This window comes from Erinaceus europaeus, chromosome 8 (assembly GCF_950295315.1).
Source record: "Erinaceus europaeus chromosome 8, mEriEur2.1, whole genome shotgun sequence".
Classification (NCBI taxonomy): domain Eukaryota; kingdom Metazoa; phylum Chordata; class Mammalia; order Eulipotyphla; family Erinaceidae; genus Erinaceus; species Erinaceus europaeus.
Genome location: NC_080169.1, coordinates 71,530,978 through 71,551,273, shown reverse-complemented (window position 1 = coordinate 71,551,273; position 20,296 = coordinate 71,530,978). Strand labels below are relative to the sequence as shown.

Sequence of the window (20,296 nt, the reverse complement as noted above, 5' to 3'; positions counted from 1 at the left end):
ACAGAAAATTTGAAATTTCATTTAAAATACCTCAGTTTAACCCAATTCCAAGGCACTACCTTGACATTAGGTGATTCATATATTTTTCTTTAGAATTTTTCTAATACAAGCTCTTTGGTTTCTGCAGGTCTGACTCCTGGCAACTTGTTCAGACCCAGTGCCTTCCTTCCTCTTCAAATAGCATTGGCTGCTCACCCTTCCAGTTCCATGAAGCCACCATTTACAATGCTGTCAATAGTTCAAGCTGGAAAAGAATCACCATTCAGCTACCTGACCATGTCTCTTCCAGGTAGGTCACATACTAACATAAACTCTTTGGAATTAGCTGATGATCTTATAGACCATATGTGGTAAACTGAGAATAACTAATAAAACAAGAACAGAGTTTAGCTACAGTTGTAGTGCTTTCTCCACTCCTGTCATCAACGTATACCTCAAGACAGCAATTGCATGCCCCAAAAAGGAATAAGAAGAAATAGGATGTTTGTAGTGACTCACTGATTTTAATTTTCTTTTGTATAAATGTCATAGCATGTACTAAACTCAGCCACAGAGTCTTGAGTCACAGATGCCCAAAGAAAGATGTAGAATGGGGAGTCAGGCGGTAGCACAGCGGGTTAAGCGTACATGGCGCAAAGCACAAGGACCAGCGTAAGGATCCCAGTCCAAGCACCCGACTCCCCACCTGCAGAGGAGTCACTTCGCAGACGGTGAAGCAGGTCTGCAGGTGTCTATCTTTCTCTCTCCCTCTCTGTCTTCCCTCCTCTCTCCATTTCTCTCTGTCCTATCCAACAATGACGACATCAATAACAACAACAATAATAACTACAACAATAAAACAAGGGCAACAAAAGGGAATAAATAAATAATACATATTTTTAAAAAAGAAAGGGTGCTCGCTTCGGCAGCACATATACTAAAAAAAAAAAAAAGAAAGATGTAGAGTTGTTCCTGTATCTGCTCCAGTATTCTGTTTACCAAAAAAACTGTATGTCTCTTACCAATTTACAAATACCCTCTGGGGTATGTACAGGAATACTAGTTGCATTACCCATAACCATGGAACAAGCATAATGGAGCATAATCTCCCTTAATCAGCATTCACTTAATCTCCCTTAATTAGCAGTCACTTAATCTCCCCCTTAATTGACATCCACTCCAGGGCTCAGAAAATGACTTATCATTATAAGAAAAATAGGCACAGATTTACTATGAGGTAGAACAGAAACTTTATATAAAATTTTCAGGGAAATTATATACTTCCAAAAATTGCATTTTTAATTTTTCTTATAATTGATATGACAGAGAAATTGAGAGGTGAGAGGGAGGTAGAGGGGAGAGAGAGACACTTGCAGCACTGCTTCACTATACATAAATCTTCCCCTCTACAGGCAGGGGGACCAGGAGCTTGAATCCAGGTCCTTGCATATGGTATGTGTGCACTTAACCAATTGTTCCACCACCCAGCCCCACAAAATTACTTTTCAATGTATATTCTTAGAGTCTGCAAGATAACTCTGACTTGCCTCTGCCAAACAAGTACTTCATGGAGAAGGATGGAAAGTCCCCTTCTCAGATATAGTCCCCATTCCCAAAAGCCAGAGGTTAGAAAATAAAAGCCAAATAAATAAATCGTGTCTTCTTTCTCTGGGACTTTCAGTGCAACACAGTTCCGCTGGATCCAGAAAGGTGAAGAAACTGAGAAGCAAAGCTGGGCAATTGATCATGTGTATATTGGAGAAGCTTGCCCCAAGCTCTGCAGTGGGCATGGATACTGCACCACTGGTGCCATCTGCATCTGCGATGAAAGTTTCCAAGGTCTGTATGCCAACTGTCTAGTTTTATACAGAGTTGGTGAAGTCCTCCTCCTCTCAACATGTATACAGAGGCCACGAGGAAAGGGATGCAAACTACAACTTGAGGCTCTAGGATTAAATAACAGCATTTTTAATTACAAGATTATCTATCTTTGTGACAAGTTATCATGAATAGTTGATACTTGATTGAAGCTATGTTTCTTGAAGTATTTCTTTTCTTTTTTTTCTTTCTGTTTTTGCTTCTTTCAGTTTACAATATAGTCTCTTTTTTCCCCCCTTTATAATATAGTCTTTAACACATAGGCACAACCTCTCATCTACACTTAATTGATGTCTAGGAGACACAACAGGATCCCAGTGCCTTTTCATCCTGTTCTGTCCATTACCCTCCCTCCCCCAGAGTTTTTTGCTTTGGTGCAATACTCCACACCCAGTCCAAGTTTCACCTTATGTTTTCCCTTACTGTTCTTTGTACTTAAGTTCCACCTATACGTAAGATCATTCAGTATTGGTCTTTCTCTTTCTGGTTTATCTTACTCAACATGATGCCTCCTTAAAGTATTTCTTAATATAAACTTTATCCACTTGGGATTTCCTATAGTAAATCACATTCCCTATCTCCCATATAATTCCCTGTCTGTACCCTTATTCCCCATTTATTTGTACTTCTAGGTCCAGTCAGCACTACTATGGAAAACAGTATGGAGAACCATTAAATAGAAATGAAAATGCCTTATGGTCCAGCAGTACCACTCTCTGACATGTACCCAAAGGATATAAAACACTAACTTTTTACCAATGTATTTTCTCTCAGCCTCCCCTAGTAGCAGTTCCCACTGTCCTTCCAAGGTGTTACAGAAGATTCAAGATACTTTATTTCCCAAGTCACTCAATCAAATACATACACACACACATCTTCAGAACTCAAATAAAAATATATTTTACTGCTTGAACTTCTAGATACTCAATTTTTGTTATGTACAATCTAGTCAACTTTTCACACCATAAGATTGCTCTGTCTGCCTTTAAATGGCCCACAGCCCTCCTTTGCTTTGATACTATGCCATGGGTTTCAGCCTCTGTCATTCACTTTAAACATCTGCCATTATATCTTCAGAGCCTAACTCAGCATATAGCACACTCAATAAATCTCTTGTGAATGATTCCTCACATTGCCTTATCAATTTACTAGTCATCTAGTATATACCAACTCATTCATCAATGTCACATAGAATTTATGAATCCAATAAATTAGTTGATGGATAGCATAATTATTTTCACTTTACAGGTAAGCAATCTGTTATAGTGTGAAAAGTTGAAAACTTAAGGAGGTCAGGTGACTTCACTATGCCTACCCAGCTTATAAATGTCAGAAAGATCATTATTTCAATTTGCCCACCCCCCCCCCCAAACACATACACACAGTACTGCTTAGCTCTGGCTTATGGTGATGGGGACTGAACCTGGGACTTCTAGTGCCTCAGGCATTAAAGTGTTTTTGCATAACTATTAATGCTATCCCTCTCATCCCCACCCACACCCCCCACCCCCAGTCAGTCTTAACTGTCCCTCCTAGTTGTATCCACAGGGGGCCAAAATTACAAAATTTTCCTCAAGTATACAATGTAAGCCTCCACACATTTGAATTCTGGAGTAGAATCTGTCAAAAAATTTTGGTTAATGCTGCTTCTTACCTCCAAAAAAAATGAGTATAATTAATGAAGACTGTTGTATACTTCTAATGTGAGAAATCCTTTAGTCATCTTGTCCCCCCTGCTTTCATTGCCACTTAGAAAAACTGGGTCTCTATATGTTTTGGCTGATAAATTTAAACTTTGTTAGTGAACAAATCATGTTACACAAGGAGTTCTAGATATTTGGAATTTTCACGTTCTCCTCAACTCAACAGAACTATGACCTTTGGTTTTGAACTGTTGTAAACATTTAGAAAAATTCTGCTGTTCAAATCAAGGGCAGATGCATACACATACATATTTACTAGTGCAGTGTCTAACTCAAACACCAGCACTTCAGCTCTGACCCTTTCAATTTATTGGGTTTTTTTATTTACCCCAAAGTCATTATTGGAGAGCTTATGTTGCTAAGATTGCTAGGTGTTAGAATTCAACAAGAAGTAAAACAAAACATCTGCTCTCAAAAATCACATATATACAGTCGGAAGGGAAATAATGGTTGATTTTCTACAATAAAATCATGTCAGAGAAAAATTAATTAGGTTGTTATATCATGCCAGATGAGCCCTATCACTGGCAAATAGGCAGGTGCTACAATATTTAACAACAGACTTACACAGGCAAAAGTTTTATTAGCATTTACATATTTTGTAAACACATTCAAATATAATCAGATTTTTAATAATGTAAGCCAGCAATGGCTCAAATAAAATGAAATATCAACTTCTGTGGGTTTAAATCTGCTTGGTATTTTGTCATTCTTACTATGATAATGATCAACTAAATCTGAAATTGAACACTATTCTTAATCTGTGATGATTCTGCTTATTATAGCTAACTTGGGTGATTTTCCTGTAGGCGATGACTGCTCTGTTTTCAGTCATGATCTTCCCAGTTATATTAAAGATAATTTTGAATCGGCAAGAGTTACTGAAGCAAACTGGGAAACCATTCAAGGCGGAGTGATAGGAAGTGGCTGTGGGCAGCTGGCACCCTATGCCCATGGAGACTCCCTCTATTTTAATGGATGTCAGATAAGGCAAGCTGCTACCAAGCCTCTGGATCTCACTCGAGCAAGGTAACAAAATTCCTGTGTGGTAAGTAGTCCATAAAATGGTAGCAAGCCTAGTCATCAACCCTTGCCTGTTACTTATGATCATGAGCTTCATAGTGCAAGTGTCACAAAAAAGTAGAAACAAATATCACTTGAACTTGGCCTGAAAAACCATATGGTATGCAACTCAAAATTAAGCCTTGTTTAGAGTTGCTTTGTATTTCTTCAAACACATTGACTAACGGTAACAGGCTAATCCTGGAGAAATGTCAAATATTAAAAAAAAAAAAAAAATCATTGTAAGAAGCAAGATAGCCTACCTGGGCCTGAAGATAACTCACCTAGTAGAACACATGCCTTATTGTGTATAAGGTCCTGGAATCATGCCCTGACACTATATAAAGCTGCATGGACAGCATGTGGGGAGCTCCATGGACCTTAGAGCAGTGCTGTGGTATCTCTCCTTTGTCTCTCCCTCTCTCAAAAATAATGAAAAAAATTAATCCAAGGAGATCACCACTTAGCAGTAGTATTACATATGTGCAAGGCCTTGAGTTTATCCCCCCAGAACTACATGGAAAAAAAAAGGACAAAAAAAAAGAAAACCCTTTATACTGTAAGAGCAAAGATACCTATGAAATACAGGAGAGTACCTCAAATAGAATAGAAGATGTGGTCCACAGACTGCAGTGTGTGTGTGTGTGTGTGTGTGTGTGTGTGTGTGTGTGTGTGTGTGTGTGTGTGTGTGTGACTTAATAGTGATTAACAAGACTGTAAATAACAGGGGTATAATTCCCAACAGTTCCCACCAACAGAGTTCTGTGTCCCATCCCTTCCATTGGAAACTTCCCTATTCTTTATCCCTCTCTGGGAATGTGGACCAAAATTTCTTATGGGGTACAGAAGGTGGATTATCTGGCTTCTGTAATTGCTTCTTCACTGGACATGGATGCTGGCAGGTTGATTCATACCCCTCAGCCTATTTCTATCTTTCCCTAGTGGTGTGGTGCTCCCCAAGAGGTAAGGTTCCAGGATACATTGGTGAAGTTGTCCATCCAGGGAAGTCAGGATGGAATCATGCTAACTTCTGTCACAGCCTGCATTTCTAACTAGGTTTCTCCAGACACCATTCCTAAAATATAAATGATGATTTATATTTTCCAAAATGCTTCCAGCTTGGAGCTATTTATCAAATATGTGTGACATCAATAGTATGATTTCATTTCTTGTCCTCTGCATATTCTCAGCTTTCTGTTTAATTCATAGTAATTTTCAGCGATTAGATGGTATTTCCAGTGACATACTATTACAAAAGTTTTACTATCATAAAAAAAGAAAATATTTTTGAAAGTAAAAAAAATAAAATGCTAGTAAACCAACGTTATAGAGTTATTTTCAGGGGCCAGTCAGTAGGGGTGTCCAGTCAGTGCACACATTATCATGTACAAGGACCTGAGTTCAAGCCCCCAGTCCCCACTTGCAGAAGGCAAGCTTCTCAAGCAGTAAAGCAAGTGCTATAGGTGTCTCCCTTTCTCTTTCTTTCTCTATCTCCCCCTTCTCAATTTCTCTCTGTCCTTACAAATATAAGAAAAATAAAGCATTAAGATAATTTTAAATATTTATTTTTCATTTCTATGATGTGAAATATAGTAAAAATAGATTTGATTATAAATGTGACCTAGTTGTAAGACTGGGTGCTTCTATTTTTACTGTTTTATGAACTTCGAAATTATAGACTTTGGGAATTAAAAAGTTAAGAAGTTAAGAATACTTCCTCTAACACTTACTGACTTTTGTTAAAGATGATTTTCCCTGTGTTTTTTTTTTTTCAGCAAAATCATGTTTGTTTTACAAATTGGGAGTTCAACCCAGACAGACAGCTGCAACAGTGACTTGAGCGGTCCTCATGCAGTGGACAAGGCTGTGCTGCTTCAGTACAGCGTCAACAATGGGATCACCTGGCACGTCATAGCACAGCACCAGCCCAAGGACTTCACACAGGCTCAGAGAGTGTCTTATAATGTCCCCTTGTAAGTGGCCAAAACAATGGGCATGGCCTCATGCATGATCCTTAAGAATCAAAGATTGAGGGACTAGGTGGGTGGCATACCTGGTTGACGCACACATTGTCATGTGTTGAAGCCCCTGATCCCCCCCCCCATGCAGGGGGGATATTTCATGAGCAGTGAAGCAGCGCTGCAGATGTCTCTGCATCTCCCTTTTCCCTCTCAATTTCTCTGCCTCTATCCAAAATAAATTAATTCTAGGGAGACAGGTGGTAGCGCAGCTGGTTAAGCACACATGGTGCAAAGCACAAGGACCGGCATAAGGATCCCAGTTCAAGCCCCTGTCCCCCACCTGCAGGGGAGTCACTTCACAAGCGGTGAAGCAGGTCTGCAGGTGTCTATCTTTCTCTCCCCCACTCTGTCTTCACCTCCTCTCTCCATTTCTCTGTCCTATCCAACAACGACGACATTAACAACTACAACAATAAAACAAAAAGGGAATAAATAAATATTTTAAAAAAGGAAAAAAGAAAATTTAAAAAATAATTAATTAGTTCTTCAAAAAATAATCTTCTTAAGAAAGAGTCAGAGATTGAGCTAAGAAGTTTGGTAACAATAAGCAGAAGAAGATGGTGGCAGATAAGAAGAACCCAGGTCTCCAAAAAGTGATAGACTGTTTTGTATTAGGACAATATACAAAAAACTGAAGAAATAAAAACAAGAAGTAATAAAGAAAAGTCACTAAATGCAAAGTCAGTTTTTGCATATTAAGAAATTTAAGTTTCTTGCTGGGTATAAGTATAGTTTGAGTACTTTCTGAAGATAAACATCTAGGTCAATTTCGCTAAGTATTACACTTCTATCTCCTAGTACAACACTCATTACATGGAAGCCACTTCATGTTTGTTAACCAAATGTGTTGCTCTTCAGTTATATAATGGAAAGAAGTAGGGGGATGGGTGGTGGTACACCCAGCTGAGTGCATGTAATACAATGCACAAGGTCCCAGGTTCAAGCCCCTATCCCCCATCTGCAGGGGGAAGTTTCACAAGTGATAGAGCAGTGCTGCGAGTATCTTTGTCTCTCTTCCTCTCTTATCTCCCCCTTCCCTTTAGATTCTCTTTGTCTCTGTCCAGTATATATATATATTTTTTTTTTTTAGAAAGAAAAGGGGAGATTTTTTAAGTGTTAGAAGTTACCAGTGAAATTTAATGCTGCTCATAAAAGCACTTTGACCTAAATAATTCCACCCCAAAAGTTTTGTTGATTTAGTTTAGCATAGAAAAGTCACATTCCATAAAATGTTCTGTTTTCTTGTGTTTAATCTCTTTGTCCCACTTGTGACACAGGGAGGCACGCATGAAAGGAGTTGTACTGCGCTGGTGGCAACCTCGCCACAATGGAACAGGTCATGATCAGTGGGCTTTGGACCATGTGGAAGTCGTCCTGTGAGTATCTGATACATAGCATCCTGTGTCCATTTAAGAAAGGTTTGAAATTCCTTTGATATGGCATGCTCTTTAATGCAGTAAGAATTATTCCTGTTGACAAGTCCTTGCAGGACAATGACTACTACAAATTGTAGCTCAAGTCAGTGTAAAATAACGAAGCTTTAAATAGATCTTAATGTACCTTAGACAGTGTTAATAAACAAAAGATTTATCTAAGCATTTGACAATACTAAATTGTATCAAACAATAACTTTCAGGTAAATGAGGAACAAATGTCTTTACCAGGTCTGGGTTGCCTTGTAAAGTGGAATGGCATCCTGAAAAGAGAAAAGACTCAGTATCCACAATGTATAGAGTATTCCTAGCAATGTACAGTATTATTAAACAATTATTGTAGTCACAGGTACCTGAGGCATTCTATTTAATGGCTTGGTTTCAACTAGGAGAAAAAAAAAAATGTGACTAACCAGTCCCAGCACCTAACAAGTTAAGGTTGTCCGTGCCCCCCCCCCCTTGGTTTCTCCTGTTTAACAAGGTTGCTGTGCTCTCACCTTTCTGGGTTGACTATTCCACAGAGAGATGACTTGCTTTTTCTCTAACAATCTAGTTCCTGTAGAACTGGAATGCTTATGTCTCGACGGGTTCGGACTGATGGCTCCAAGTGGTTGGCAAGGAGAGGCGAATCTTCTCGGTAGATAGGTTCAAATGTTCATTCTGTTTACCAAGTCAAAAATGAAATCAGTCCATTGGCTGATTTCAGTCATTTTGAAAGCAAATTTAAGTGATTGATTGGTAGGAAAACTACCAGATTTGTTTTCTTTCAATCATAGCCATGAGCTGAATTTTTCAGTCTTGAGTTAGCCCTCGTCTTAGTTTTCACTGAGGCACCTGCTTGCATGGCATCCATATCAACACCCAAAAGCAACCTGGTCCCTACACAAGTCCCCACTGTGCGCTCTGCTGCTTTGGACAACTTGCTGGGCTCTGCCTCCACAAGACAAAGTTGAACTTTAAAGTACAATGCAGACTCACTTGAATCCAAATATGAGGCTGATGTTTAATTTAGTGATTTCCTCCAACTACATTATTCCAAGAAAGCAGAAAAATAACTGGGTTCTAAAATGAATACATATGTGGTAAAGCCTGAGAGAGAGATCCAAGTATATCAAACTCCTATAATGACTTCTTGCCTTTTAGAGCAGCACTTCTCAATCTGATTAAATATCAGAATCACTTGGGAGCTTTTGGAAGCATCAACGAATGTTCTAGTCCCAGACCCATCTGCGTGCATGATCTGATTTAAATTGATCTGCAGTGGAACCTGAGAATCCGTCTTTTTATTTTCTTTTTTAAGCACCTCAAGTGATTCTAATAAACTGATTGAGTTCCAGATTCCAGATAGTCACATTTATCTCTCAAGTCTCTTGCCATGGTAACTTCCGTTAAAGGGGCTGCCTGTGCCTGACAAAGCATTACCAACTCCTATGGAAACTTCAGAACTTGACAGTCCTCAGTTGTTTCTACTAATTTTTCCCCTAGAGTAATGACATGCATTTATAAATCTTCATTAAAAAACTTCATTATTCTATTTTCAAAACTTAGTACTTTAAATAATTTTTTACCTGGTACCTGTCTGCTCTGGTTCTGCTTCTGTTGCCTCACTCAGGACACAAAAATATTTCAATTGAAAATAGACCATTTGCAGGCAAAGAGCTGCATGATTTGAGTCTTATTGTCTTCTTTCCATGAATAACTTAACATCATACTTTAAATTATACAGAAATTATATATCACATAATTTCAGAAGCAAATGCTATCTCGTTGACGACATTTGAACATTTTGTTTAAATTAAAGAAGTTACTTTTTTGTCTTTTTTGAAAAGAAGAAATGATATAAAGAAATTATGTTTTCAGAACTTTGTTTTAGTTGTTTTGCTCCTTTTGATGTTTCTATGCCACTGTGCCCTTTTAAGGTACAGTGAGGCACAAAAAGTTTTATGGTGTTAACTAGTATGCCATTGGTAGCTCTGTAAAATAACTTAATTCATTCACTTGATAAGCTTCAGGTTAAAAAGGAAAGCTGAAAAAAATCACTAAAATAAGATATATTCATTTTCCAACACCTTTAAGCCAAATGAGACACAAAGAAGTTACCAACCTTACAACACAATTCACAAATAATACTAATTGTACCTTTACTTCAGTTACATTTAGAAATATACAGAATACTCCCATAAAGTCATATTAACTTAAAATGTCCTCTTTACTATGCTTTTTATGACTATATAAGCTGACAATGTTAACTTCTCAAGTATAGAGGGGAGAGGAAACTTAAGTACGTAGCCAGAGATGCAAGCCCTACCTAACTGAGTGCTGCAAAAAGGGCTACTAATATGTTTTTGCAACTAATGGTTAACAGTATATATTTTTAAAATACACTTTCTTTTCTGATTGAAGATTGCCCTTAATCTAGCTTTATTACCATAGTTTAGCTTTTGTGCATGTGCACATGCTAAAAACCCCTAGAAAGAAAAAACTGGCCATGCATGGTATCTTGAATTTAACCTTAGTACTGCCCATACTAACCAAGAAAATATATGAGCTTGATGAGACAAATGTAGCACTTTTAAAATTATTTCAGGGCTTGTAAGCACATCTTAAATAAACAAGATACATAATACGTTTTTAATTTCATGGTTTAATTCTAAAATACCTCATGTGGAAGGATTTGAGGTTCATAAATATGGATATTTAGAATGACAAGCCCCACACCAGAAAGATTAAAATCACCATTTTAGCTTTTAACAAGCAAAATCACTGATGCCTATGCTTGAGAGTGTAATCTTCCCACTGATGATATTTTTCAATAAAACCTTCACATGCAAAGCACTTTGTGATGATTAACCCCTGCTAATCTGCCATAGAGCAGATGAACGGAACTGACAGATCACTTTCTATCAGCCTCACTAGATTACAAATCCTCATTCCTTAGAGCTTGAATGATGTAGCATAACACATTCATTGACAATTAAGTGTCAGAAACTTAATTTCTCTGAATCTACTTACTAGAGCAGAATATTTATTTTTTAGTAAATGTTTGTATACATTTGGGCAGATCCCTTACAAGATCCATGCTGATGGGGTTCTTCTTAGGATAAAAGAGAACTCTTAGTGTTAACCTTTTTTGTTGGACACTCATACTTCTATCCTAAGAATCTCCCTCACCCAACTATGCATTTCATTCACACATCACATTTCCTGTGTATGTGTCTAAGTCACAAACTGTCATGTGTACAGTGAAGTAGGCCAATTTTTGCATGTGTACCTTGAAAGCAAATTGCTCAGTAAAAAGAGACTTTGTGAATTCATTTATAAAAAGTGAATTATTACCACATCTACTAAGATGGAAAGCCAATATGTTGCTAACTATGGTCTTAAATGCATTTCTCAGATTTTAATAATATAAGTTCCATCATGATCATCCTTTCATGCTATTCATTACCAAGATACTGTCACATTTTTGGCACAAATGATTTATGGAGATGAACATATTACATTTGTTGCAAAGCATATTTACCCTTTATTAAATTTAACTAGAGTCTCTGACATAGAGGATTCTTTGTTTTTAAAGCCCTTATCTTAATATATTCAGGAGTAAATCCTTCTTAAAATGTAAATAACTGAAAAATCAGATAATGAAATTAATAGTTATTAAAATATTCTAATATTTATATCTTATGTACAACATTTATGCCAAATTAGTACTATAGCTACATATACCTTGACATGTGGTTATGAGCAAATATTGCATGTTGCATTACATAGAAATGTTAAACATATGTACATACTAGGTATAGAAGAATAAGAAATAACTTCTTTAATTTCTATTTTCAAAAGAGATGAAAAATCCTATATTGCGTCTAAACCTGGTCAGACTTTTATGACTAATCACAGTCCTGCATGCATTGAAAGGCATTTTTTAACTTGTGTTATATTTCATTATTTGCTGTCACTGGTTTTCCACTAGAGTAAGGTAAGTCTTCTTACTAAACCTGGGGAACTATTTGCTAGTAGTTTCACCAGTGTCACCTGAGAAGTGTCATAGAAGAAATTTACAATAAAAAAACATCTGTGAAGAAAAAGTTATATCTGATTCTGAGATAGACTGTGTTCAGTAAAATTGTATCCGTTCTCTGATATATAAAATACCAAAAACAATTTAGACTAGCGTGCAAGTCAGACTTTTTCATTAGATAACAAATTTGATTTAGGTCTTTCTGTGCCTGGCACTGTACTAGATGCCCTAGAAGTGCTCACAGTTTATAAATTTTTTATGTGAGGACAAAGTTAAATAGAAATGTGTGCAAAAGACCTAAAGGCTCTGATTAAATGTACTGCCTTTGAAAAAAAGTTGTGCTGGAGATGCCTGAGGGCCCCTTGACTTTCAATTCCGTTCTACATTAATAAATGAACCACAAAGAAGAGTGGATATATTCATAATTGTGAGTTCTTGATTCTATTTGTCAAGTCAGTGAGATTGGCCTTACTTAATATGTATTATAATTGTCCTCTAATGAAAATACTTTAAATTTTAAAATTTAAATACGAATGTAAAGGGCTGGGGAGATAGCATAATGGTTATGCAAAAAGACTTGCATGCCTAAGGCACAAAAGGTCCCAGGTTCAGTTTAGCACTACCATAAGCCAGATCTGAGCAATAAAATGGTTATTACTTATTGTGCGTCATCTGCATATCATACTAGAAATTTTTATTTAATCTTTATAGCTCTCTGTGCTGCACTTTATCATATAGTATTTTCATCCTCAGTTATCAGAGAAAAGATACTAAGTTTCCAAAATTTGTTAGATACATGAGCCTACACTTATTTAAGGATAGCTTTCTTGAAAATTATCACAAGACTAAAGTGCACTGCCTCCTCTGGACAGAGAACTTTATATTGATTAGTTTGAATTGAAGTTTCCTATTTGCCAAAATTTACCTAAAAAGGGTGACAATCCATTGGAGTCTTACTTTCATGTTCATATAACGTCTTGTTTATTGTATCATCTGTTTCTGTAATAAACTAATTGTTGGGTAAAAATAACTAAATTTCTTTGAGCTCAAATTACTTCCACGAAGTCTCTATTTTTCTTCCATTTATTTTAGAATCTATTAAATTCTATGTAATGTTTCAGAACAATAAATGACCTAAGATAATGGCTCCAATGAAGAATGATTTTTAAAAATAAAATTTGTAATTGTCTAAACACTGTTAAGTCACTACACACACACACACACACACAAGAGAGAGTCATTAGTTCTTTAAAAAAACCTTTTAATATCCACTTTCCTATGCAGAAAATGGGAAGCACTTTATAATTCCACATTTTATCTACCTGTTCCCTAAATTCTCTTTGCAGTGGTGGAAATTTAAATAAACACTTTCAAGAAGCCATTGGTGTTCATTCTACTGTCTTCCATGATTTACTCATAATGGAAGCACTTGAAAATAGACCTAGTTCCATCTACAAACAGAACAAATTGATATCAGTGGTATACTTAACATACTTTAGAATATTACCTACTTTCACTTACCTTCTAATAAAAATTATTTTCCCCTGCAATTGCAATGAAGAAATAAATCTTGAAAATGTCATTGCACATATTACTACTTTCATTATAAGTGTATTTATAGAAATCCATCTACATGTATAAAAAATTGTCTCATAGATCTGATCCATTAAAAGAAATAGTAATTAGGAAATATTTACATTTATTTAAAAGTTCCCTAATGTTAGATATTTTAGTCGCTATTTAATAACCATGTAACCAGTAGCCGTTTAATAGCCATGTCAGCTTTTTAAATGATCCTAAAGGCAAATAGCATTTTAGCATACCTTCCCATAGTGCTTAATTCTTAAATGCTTATGAGCTGGAAAAATCTGCTTCATTTGACTCCAACCAAACTGACTCTAGAGGCACTTATGTTTCACATATCAAGTTTCTAGTTAATTTTCAGGATGCTCTGAAAATGTCATCATTTTTAACGTGAGTATATGAACACTGCACATCTTTAACAAACACCACAATAAATATTGTATACATATTAACATTTTCATGGGCCCAAAGATGTGCTACTAATAGACAAAATTATTTAAAATTAACAGGTATTCATAAACTATTACAAATGTCACTAAATTAGATAAAAACTTCTACATTGAGGGAGTCGGGCTGTAGCGCAGCGGGTTAAGCGCAGGTGGCGCAAAGCACAAGGACCGGCATAAGGAACCCGGTTCGAACCCCGGCTCCCCACCTGCAGGGGAGTCGCTTCACAGGCGGTGAAGCAGGTCTGCAGGTGTCTATCTTTCTCTCCTCCTCTCTGTCTTCCCCTCCTCTCTCCATTTCTCTCTGTCCTATCCAACGACGACGACAACAACAATAATAACTACAACAATAAAACAACAAGGGCAACAAAAGGGAATAAATAAATAAAATAAAATTAAATTAAATTAAATTAAAAAAAACTTCTACATTGGACTGGCTCTTGTAATATTAAAGATTTTCAACTTATTAATGTATTTTCCCACATATAAAGTTGGATAAAGCCAATCAGTTCCATGACAAAGATACATAACATAGAGAGAGGTTGTTTCAAAGCCATTAAACACACGTGATAATTTTTGTTAAAATGACCTTTTCCTTTGTTTCCATGTATTGATATCACATATCAATTTAGATTGCATTAAGATAACTAAACATCTTAAGTGTTGTGAGTTTTTCTCCTTTTTTACATGTAAAATATTTTAATTATCTTAAATTTTTTGGAGTACCTTATATCTTTAAACGTGTTTTTGATGGAGTAATTTTCATTGCTTTAACTTTGCAATTATTCCTTATAGTTAAAGAGTAATGGTTTACAACAGGAATCCAATCAGTAAGTCACCCAAAGTTCAACAAACATGCCTTGACCACCCATGGATGAGGCAGAAGGTTCAGTGCTGTGGTGTGGGGGTAAATGGGGACTGGGATATAGGTTGATACATAAACAGAAATTTGTCATAGGAAACCGTGACATAAATACAATCTCCACTTAAAGTAGAAAAGGAGCACTGCAAAAGTTCAAAATTAAGGTGGGGGAAAACAGTTCTGGAATGGGTGGAATGAGTGTATGTGGTGCTTGAGAAATAGTTCTGGAATGGGTGGAATGAGTGTATGTGGTGCTTGAGAAATAGGTAGGAATTCGGAAGCAATAGCAAAGATTGGCCAGTGAGGCAAGTAGAAGAAGCTCAAGTGTGAATCAAACAGTCTTTAGAGGATGTAGTGGAACAAAAAGTTTGGGAAAAATGGAATGGTATTAAATGTGTAGGGGACTTAAAACATCTGGCTAAACTGAGTAAAATGAGCTCCAGCGATAAAATAATTTGTATGCATGTTTTTGTTGTGTTTTTGTTTTTGTTTTTGTTTTAGCAAGGGAAAGTTTACTGAAATTGGTGTCCAAAATAGATAATATGCATGTATGGGATAATACACATAGAGATGTACAGTTATGCATTGTACATTCAATGATATGTTTTTGGTATTTCATGTTTCTCCTTCCCCATCCTCCTTGCACAGTAGCACTTTTTTCACTAAGGAAGAAGATCGGAGGGGTGGCTAGTTAAGTGATTGTGACAATAACCTGAGGAAAAGGAACAGAAAGTGATTCTAAGGTGCTGGAGGGAAACAGCTTGTGACAGTTTCAATATTTTCTGAATAAACATATAACAGAAGTTATTCTCTTGACACTTGATTAGTTCAGTAAATTTTCTCATTGCCTTTCTTTTTTCAATAACTGAACTTTACGTAGTTAGAAACTAGTACATATAGCAAATAAATAATGGATGATTTAATTTCATCCTTTAACTATAACATTGAAACTGGTCATCTTAGTTGATGCACATAACATTGTCAATCAGAAGAGAAAGGAGGAGGAGTAAAATTATCTGAAGACAAAATATATTTTTACTTTTTTCCCTCTGTAATACCTTCAGAATGTGTTCTTTATTTCCATTCTGTTGCTTCTAGAATTTTGATAATGTAGAAATCCAGATATAGAATTATTTACACTTTTTGTATATCAATGTGTTATGTATCTTTTTATCAGGTTTTCAGGTAATGCTATTAATTTTTGGTTAAACTTTGTAACTAATACAACTCACTTTGTATATTTTCCTTTACACAATTTTGTTATAAATTTTTTTTCTGATTAAGTTTAGCTACAGACTTTTTGTTTTTAAGTTTTTCTGTATTATGTAAGTGTTTGTATACTAAATCTAAGTAAAATACTTATTATGGTATGCTAGGTAAAACTGTCATTGTACACCTTTCCTGTATATTGGTCTTTAACACACTGTTCAATGAAAAGTTACATTTTCATTCATATTTACTCAAACTCAAGTTCATAACTTATTTACTTTTCATGATGGAATCACATCACATTACATTATCCCACTCCAGATGCATTTTATGGTTGTTGTCTTTTTTTTTTTTCTCATGGAAATAAAAAGGAAAAGCCTCTGGCATCAGACAGTATTCCAAAGAATCAGTGAAATTGGACAATACTAATAAGGTCATAGTATTAAAAAACACATTTTGATGTCACATGTAGACATGTTATCACTCAGACCAGTGCAGTGATAGTATAGATAACAAACCTCTTTAATTTTTTTTTCTTAACAGAACATTAACATCTGTCTCTACCAGTATCATTCAGTTTTCTCTAGTCTCCTAAAATCTGCTTTTAGTATTTTTGTCAGCTTCACATACAGTATATACACATGAAAATACATAAGCATGCATGTGGGGAATATATACACGAACACATAATTATACATTCAATTCACATTCTTTAAACTTTTTTTAGTAGAGTGTCTCTTTTAAAAGGTCATTATTATAGACTACCCCCAGTTGCTTATTGGTGAAGAAAGTAGTAACATTCAAAATTCTGAGAGAAGCTTACCTCACTTTGCCCCTAAAACTGCATAAAATAGGAAAATAAAGCTGACTCAGCTAGCAAGTTTTTTTGTTTGTTGGTTGGCTTGTTTGTTTGTTTGTTGCTTGTTTGCTTAGATTTTTAAGCTTTAACTGATGTTTAATAAAGAAATTAAATTATGGGGCTAGAGGGTAGCTCACCTGGGAAGGGGCCTGCTTTGCCAAACCCATGACACTACACTGAGGAAAGCTTTAGTACTGTGGTGTCTTTAGTACTGTGGTGTCCTCTCTCCCTCTACCTCTGTCTCTATCATTTTGATCATCTGAAAAAGTTGGTCCAGTGCAGGGAAGCCCTGATGATGACAAGAAAAAAAAAAATTAAATTATCTTTACCTACTTGTTGAAAATATGTTTAAAGGCATATTTGTTGAAAATATGCTTAAGGCACAGGTATAGTATATATTTCCTCTCAGATAAGATTCATTCAAATAAATGAAGTGGTCAGGAATAAATTTTAAAATCCCAAAACAATGTCAGCCCATGCTTGCTAGAAGTCAACGTAATTTACCATCTTTTCTGGTTTGGATCACAGTCATGAAAAGAAAGAGGTTCCCACAAAGCCAAAGACAGTAAATGTAGGTGTCAACCTTTAGCCAGTCTGTCCTGCATTATCAATGTCAGTATGACCTGTTCCACCTGAACATTTTTCAATAAATGTCAGGGTAACTTAAAACCTAGAGTGTTCTTGTGATGATGAGACTTACATGCTTTTTCTCCTTTCCCTCCCTGCCTCTCTATTCTTTCTGATATAACAGCACTCGCAAACAAAACTATATGATGAATTTTTCACGACAACATGGGCTCAGGCACTTCTACAACCGAAGACGAAGGTCACTTAGACAATTTCCATGAAGAATCAAAAAATCATTTTTCCTTCGAACGTGTGACGTGTTGCTTTCCATTCTGTTAAATCTCACACTGCATCTGATATCAGGAAATCTCTGCGAAGGACTTGGTGATTAACTGAAAGCCCTTCTCAAGACCAAGTGTCCACCACTTTCCTGCACTGTGAACTAATGACAAGTGACTTATTTTCTCATGAGTAAATGTCTTCATGTTGACGTGTCTGTGAAAATTGTGATCTGTTGTAATATCAGTTACAGTGGCAGTATTTGAAAATAAGAAATAGTCTAACAGGAAAAAAATTACGCACAAAAACTAAGAGATTTTATGTTTTAAAATGGCATTTAGTACAGTATTTAACATTCTTGGTCACAAAAATATTTAAGTGGACTCTATTTCAGCTCTGTATCATGTTTTATATGATTAAATTATCATGTCCTTTTATGTATTCTCTCCTACAATATAACACATTGACATTGTATTTACTTATTACTTCGCTGCTGAATTTCAGGCTACTTATATTATATGGAAAATTCGTTGAAGTACCTACTCAAGAAGATAGTTGTAAAGATATTGTATCTCCTTTAATATACTCCTTAAAATGTATGTTGATCTAGCGTTGTTTTGTGGACAAGAAAAGTGCTCGACCTTGAAATATTTTCTACTTAAAACTTGTGGATGAAAACCCTATCTCCCACAAAGGAGTTCCCATTTCTTTGTCTAAACATTTTTTTCAAGTGTTCTGTGGCTGATTTACTAACAGTAACTGCCATTTTGTGTCTGTGGTAACAGAGTGATTTGTAAAACAGTGGATGTTTTCATTGTATTCTATTTGTGGATTGTTTTACCTGCGGGTCAAATTCATATCTTCTGATGAAGTTGTACAAACACCAGCAACATGATAATGGCCCTGTATCCCTAAACTCTCTATTAACATAACTAAATGGTTCTACTGTAGAGTGAACCAAGCTAAAAGCCCATGCTTAAATAAAAATAATGTCCAGAAGTCATTTGAAATTCATTTGTCTTTACTCTTTTCTTTTTTCTTTTTTTTTTTTAAAGATTTTATTTATTTATGAGAAAGATAGGGGAGAGAGAGAAAGAACCAGACATCACTCTGGTACATGTGCTGCCAGGGATTGAACTCAGGACCTCATGCTTGAGAGTCTAGTGCCTTAGCCACTGCGCCACCTCCTGGACCACTTTACTCTTTTCTAATTAAGTTTTCTGTAGAATTTGTAAGCCTGGACAGGTTTAGAAAAGACAGTGTTGGGGGCAGGTTGAGCATACATGTTACAATGTGCGAGGACCTGGATTCAAGCCCTCACTTCCCACTTGCAAAGGGGGAAGCTTCACTTATGAGGAAACAGTGCTGCAGATATCTCTCTCTCTTTCTCTCTATCTCTCTCTCCCCTGCTCTATCTCCACCTCCTTTCTCAATATCTCTGTCTTTATGCAATAAATAAATAAAATGTAAATTTACTAGGATTTACTAAATATATTTACTAATATAATTACTAAGATTTTTGTTTGTCCAATAATAGCAATTATGAAGGCACATTTCAACTTCAGTCATTTTTCTCTTATCCAGCATTTTCTGTTAATCATTCTGTGATTACACTAAGAAAAGCCAATACACAGTTCTGAAAAGTTCCAACAGAGAAATTTCTCAGCCTGTTAGAGCACATGTTTGCTTGTCTGAGATCCCAGGCAGGAAGCTGATACCATATTATGCCAGAGCTGAGCAGTACTCTGATCCTCTCCTTCTCTCTAGCCCTCCTCTCTCATTCTCTTACTCTATTATAACAAATATATAAATGGTTTTTTTATATTTTTTTACTTTATATATTTTATTGGATACAGAGAGTAATTGAGAGGGAGGGTGGAGGTAGAGAAGAGATTTATTTTTCTGGATAACTTGAATCAAAGAGATTGAAGTCAACACAGAGATTCCAGACAGTAAGTGACTAAAATAAGTTCATCATTTTTCTAAATGCTAATAAGACTGCCCACAGAAAAGAGAGACACCTCTCTCCTCAGCACAGCTCTCTGCTACCTTTTCACTCCCAGAATACTGGAATCAGGCTTATGTTCTCCGGACAGAACACTGAGAGAGGCATCTCTTTTTAAAAAATCCATTAAAAAACTGAAATTGAAGAATTCTATTTTTAAAAAAATTCTGGCTCCCATATACATATGTCTTACTCATCCTAGTCTTTTTTTTTTAATATCTTTACTTATTTATTGGATAGAGACAGACAGAAATTGAGAAGGAAGGGGTTGTTACAGAGGGAGAGAGACAGAGAGACACCTACAGCCCTGCTTCACCACTCACAAAGCTTTCCCCCTGCAGGTGGGGGCCGGGGGCTCAAACCCAGGTCCTTGCGCATTGCAACATGT

At 36.0% G+C, this 20,296-nt stretch overlaps 1 protein-coding gene across 1 annotated transcript in view; it reads left to right on the top strand.

Annotated features, from left to right (window-relative positions):
* The window catches only part of RELN (reelin), a 561,009-nt gene extending 542,103 nt beyond the window's left edge, over window positions 1–18,906 (top strand). Inside the window, exons 58-64 of the mRNA XM_060195660.1 lie at window positions 128–289; window positions 1,661–1,818; window positions 4,370–4,589; window positions 6,398–6,595; window positions 7,921–8,019; window positions 12,050–12,055; window positions 17,809–18,906. Coding sequence (XP_060051643.1) covers window positions 128–289; window positions 1,661–1,818; window positions 4,370–4,589; window positions 6,398–6,595; window positions 7,921–8,019; window positions 12,050–12,055; window positions 17,809–17,905 — 940 coding nt within the window. The 3' untranslated portion in view covers window positions 17,906–18,906. The remainder of the gene's footprint in view (window positions 1–127; window positions 290–1,660; window positions 1,819–4,369; window positions 4,590–6,397; window positions 6,596–7,920; window positions 8,020–12,049; window positions 12,056–17,808) is intronic.
* Window positions 18,907–20,296: the final 1,390 nt, after the last annotated feature.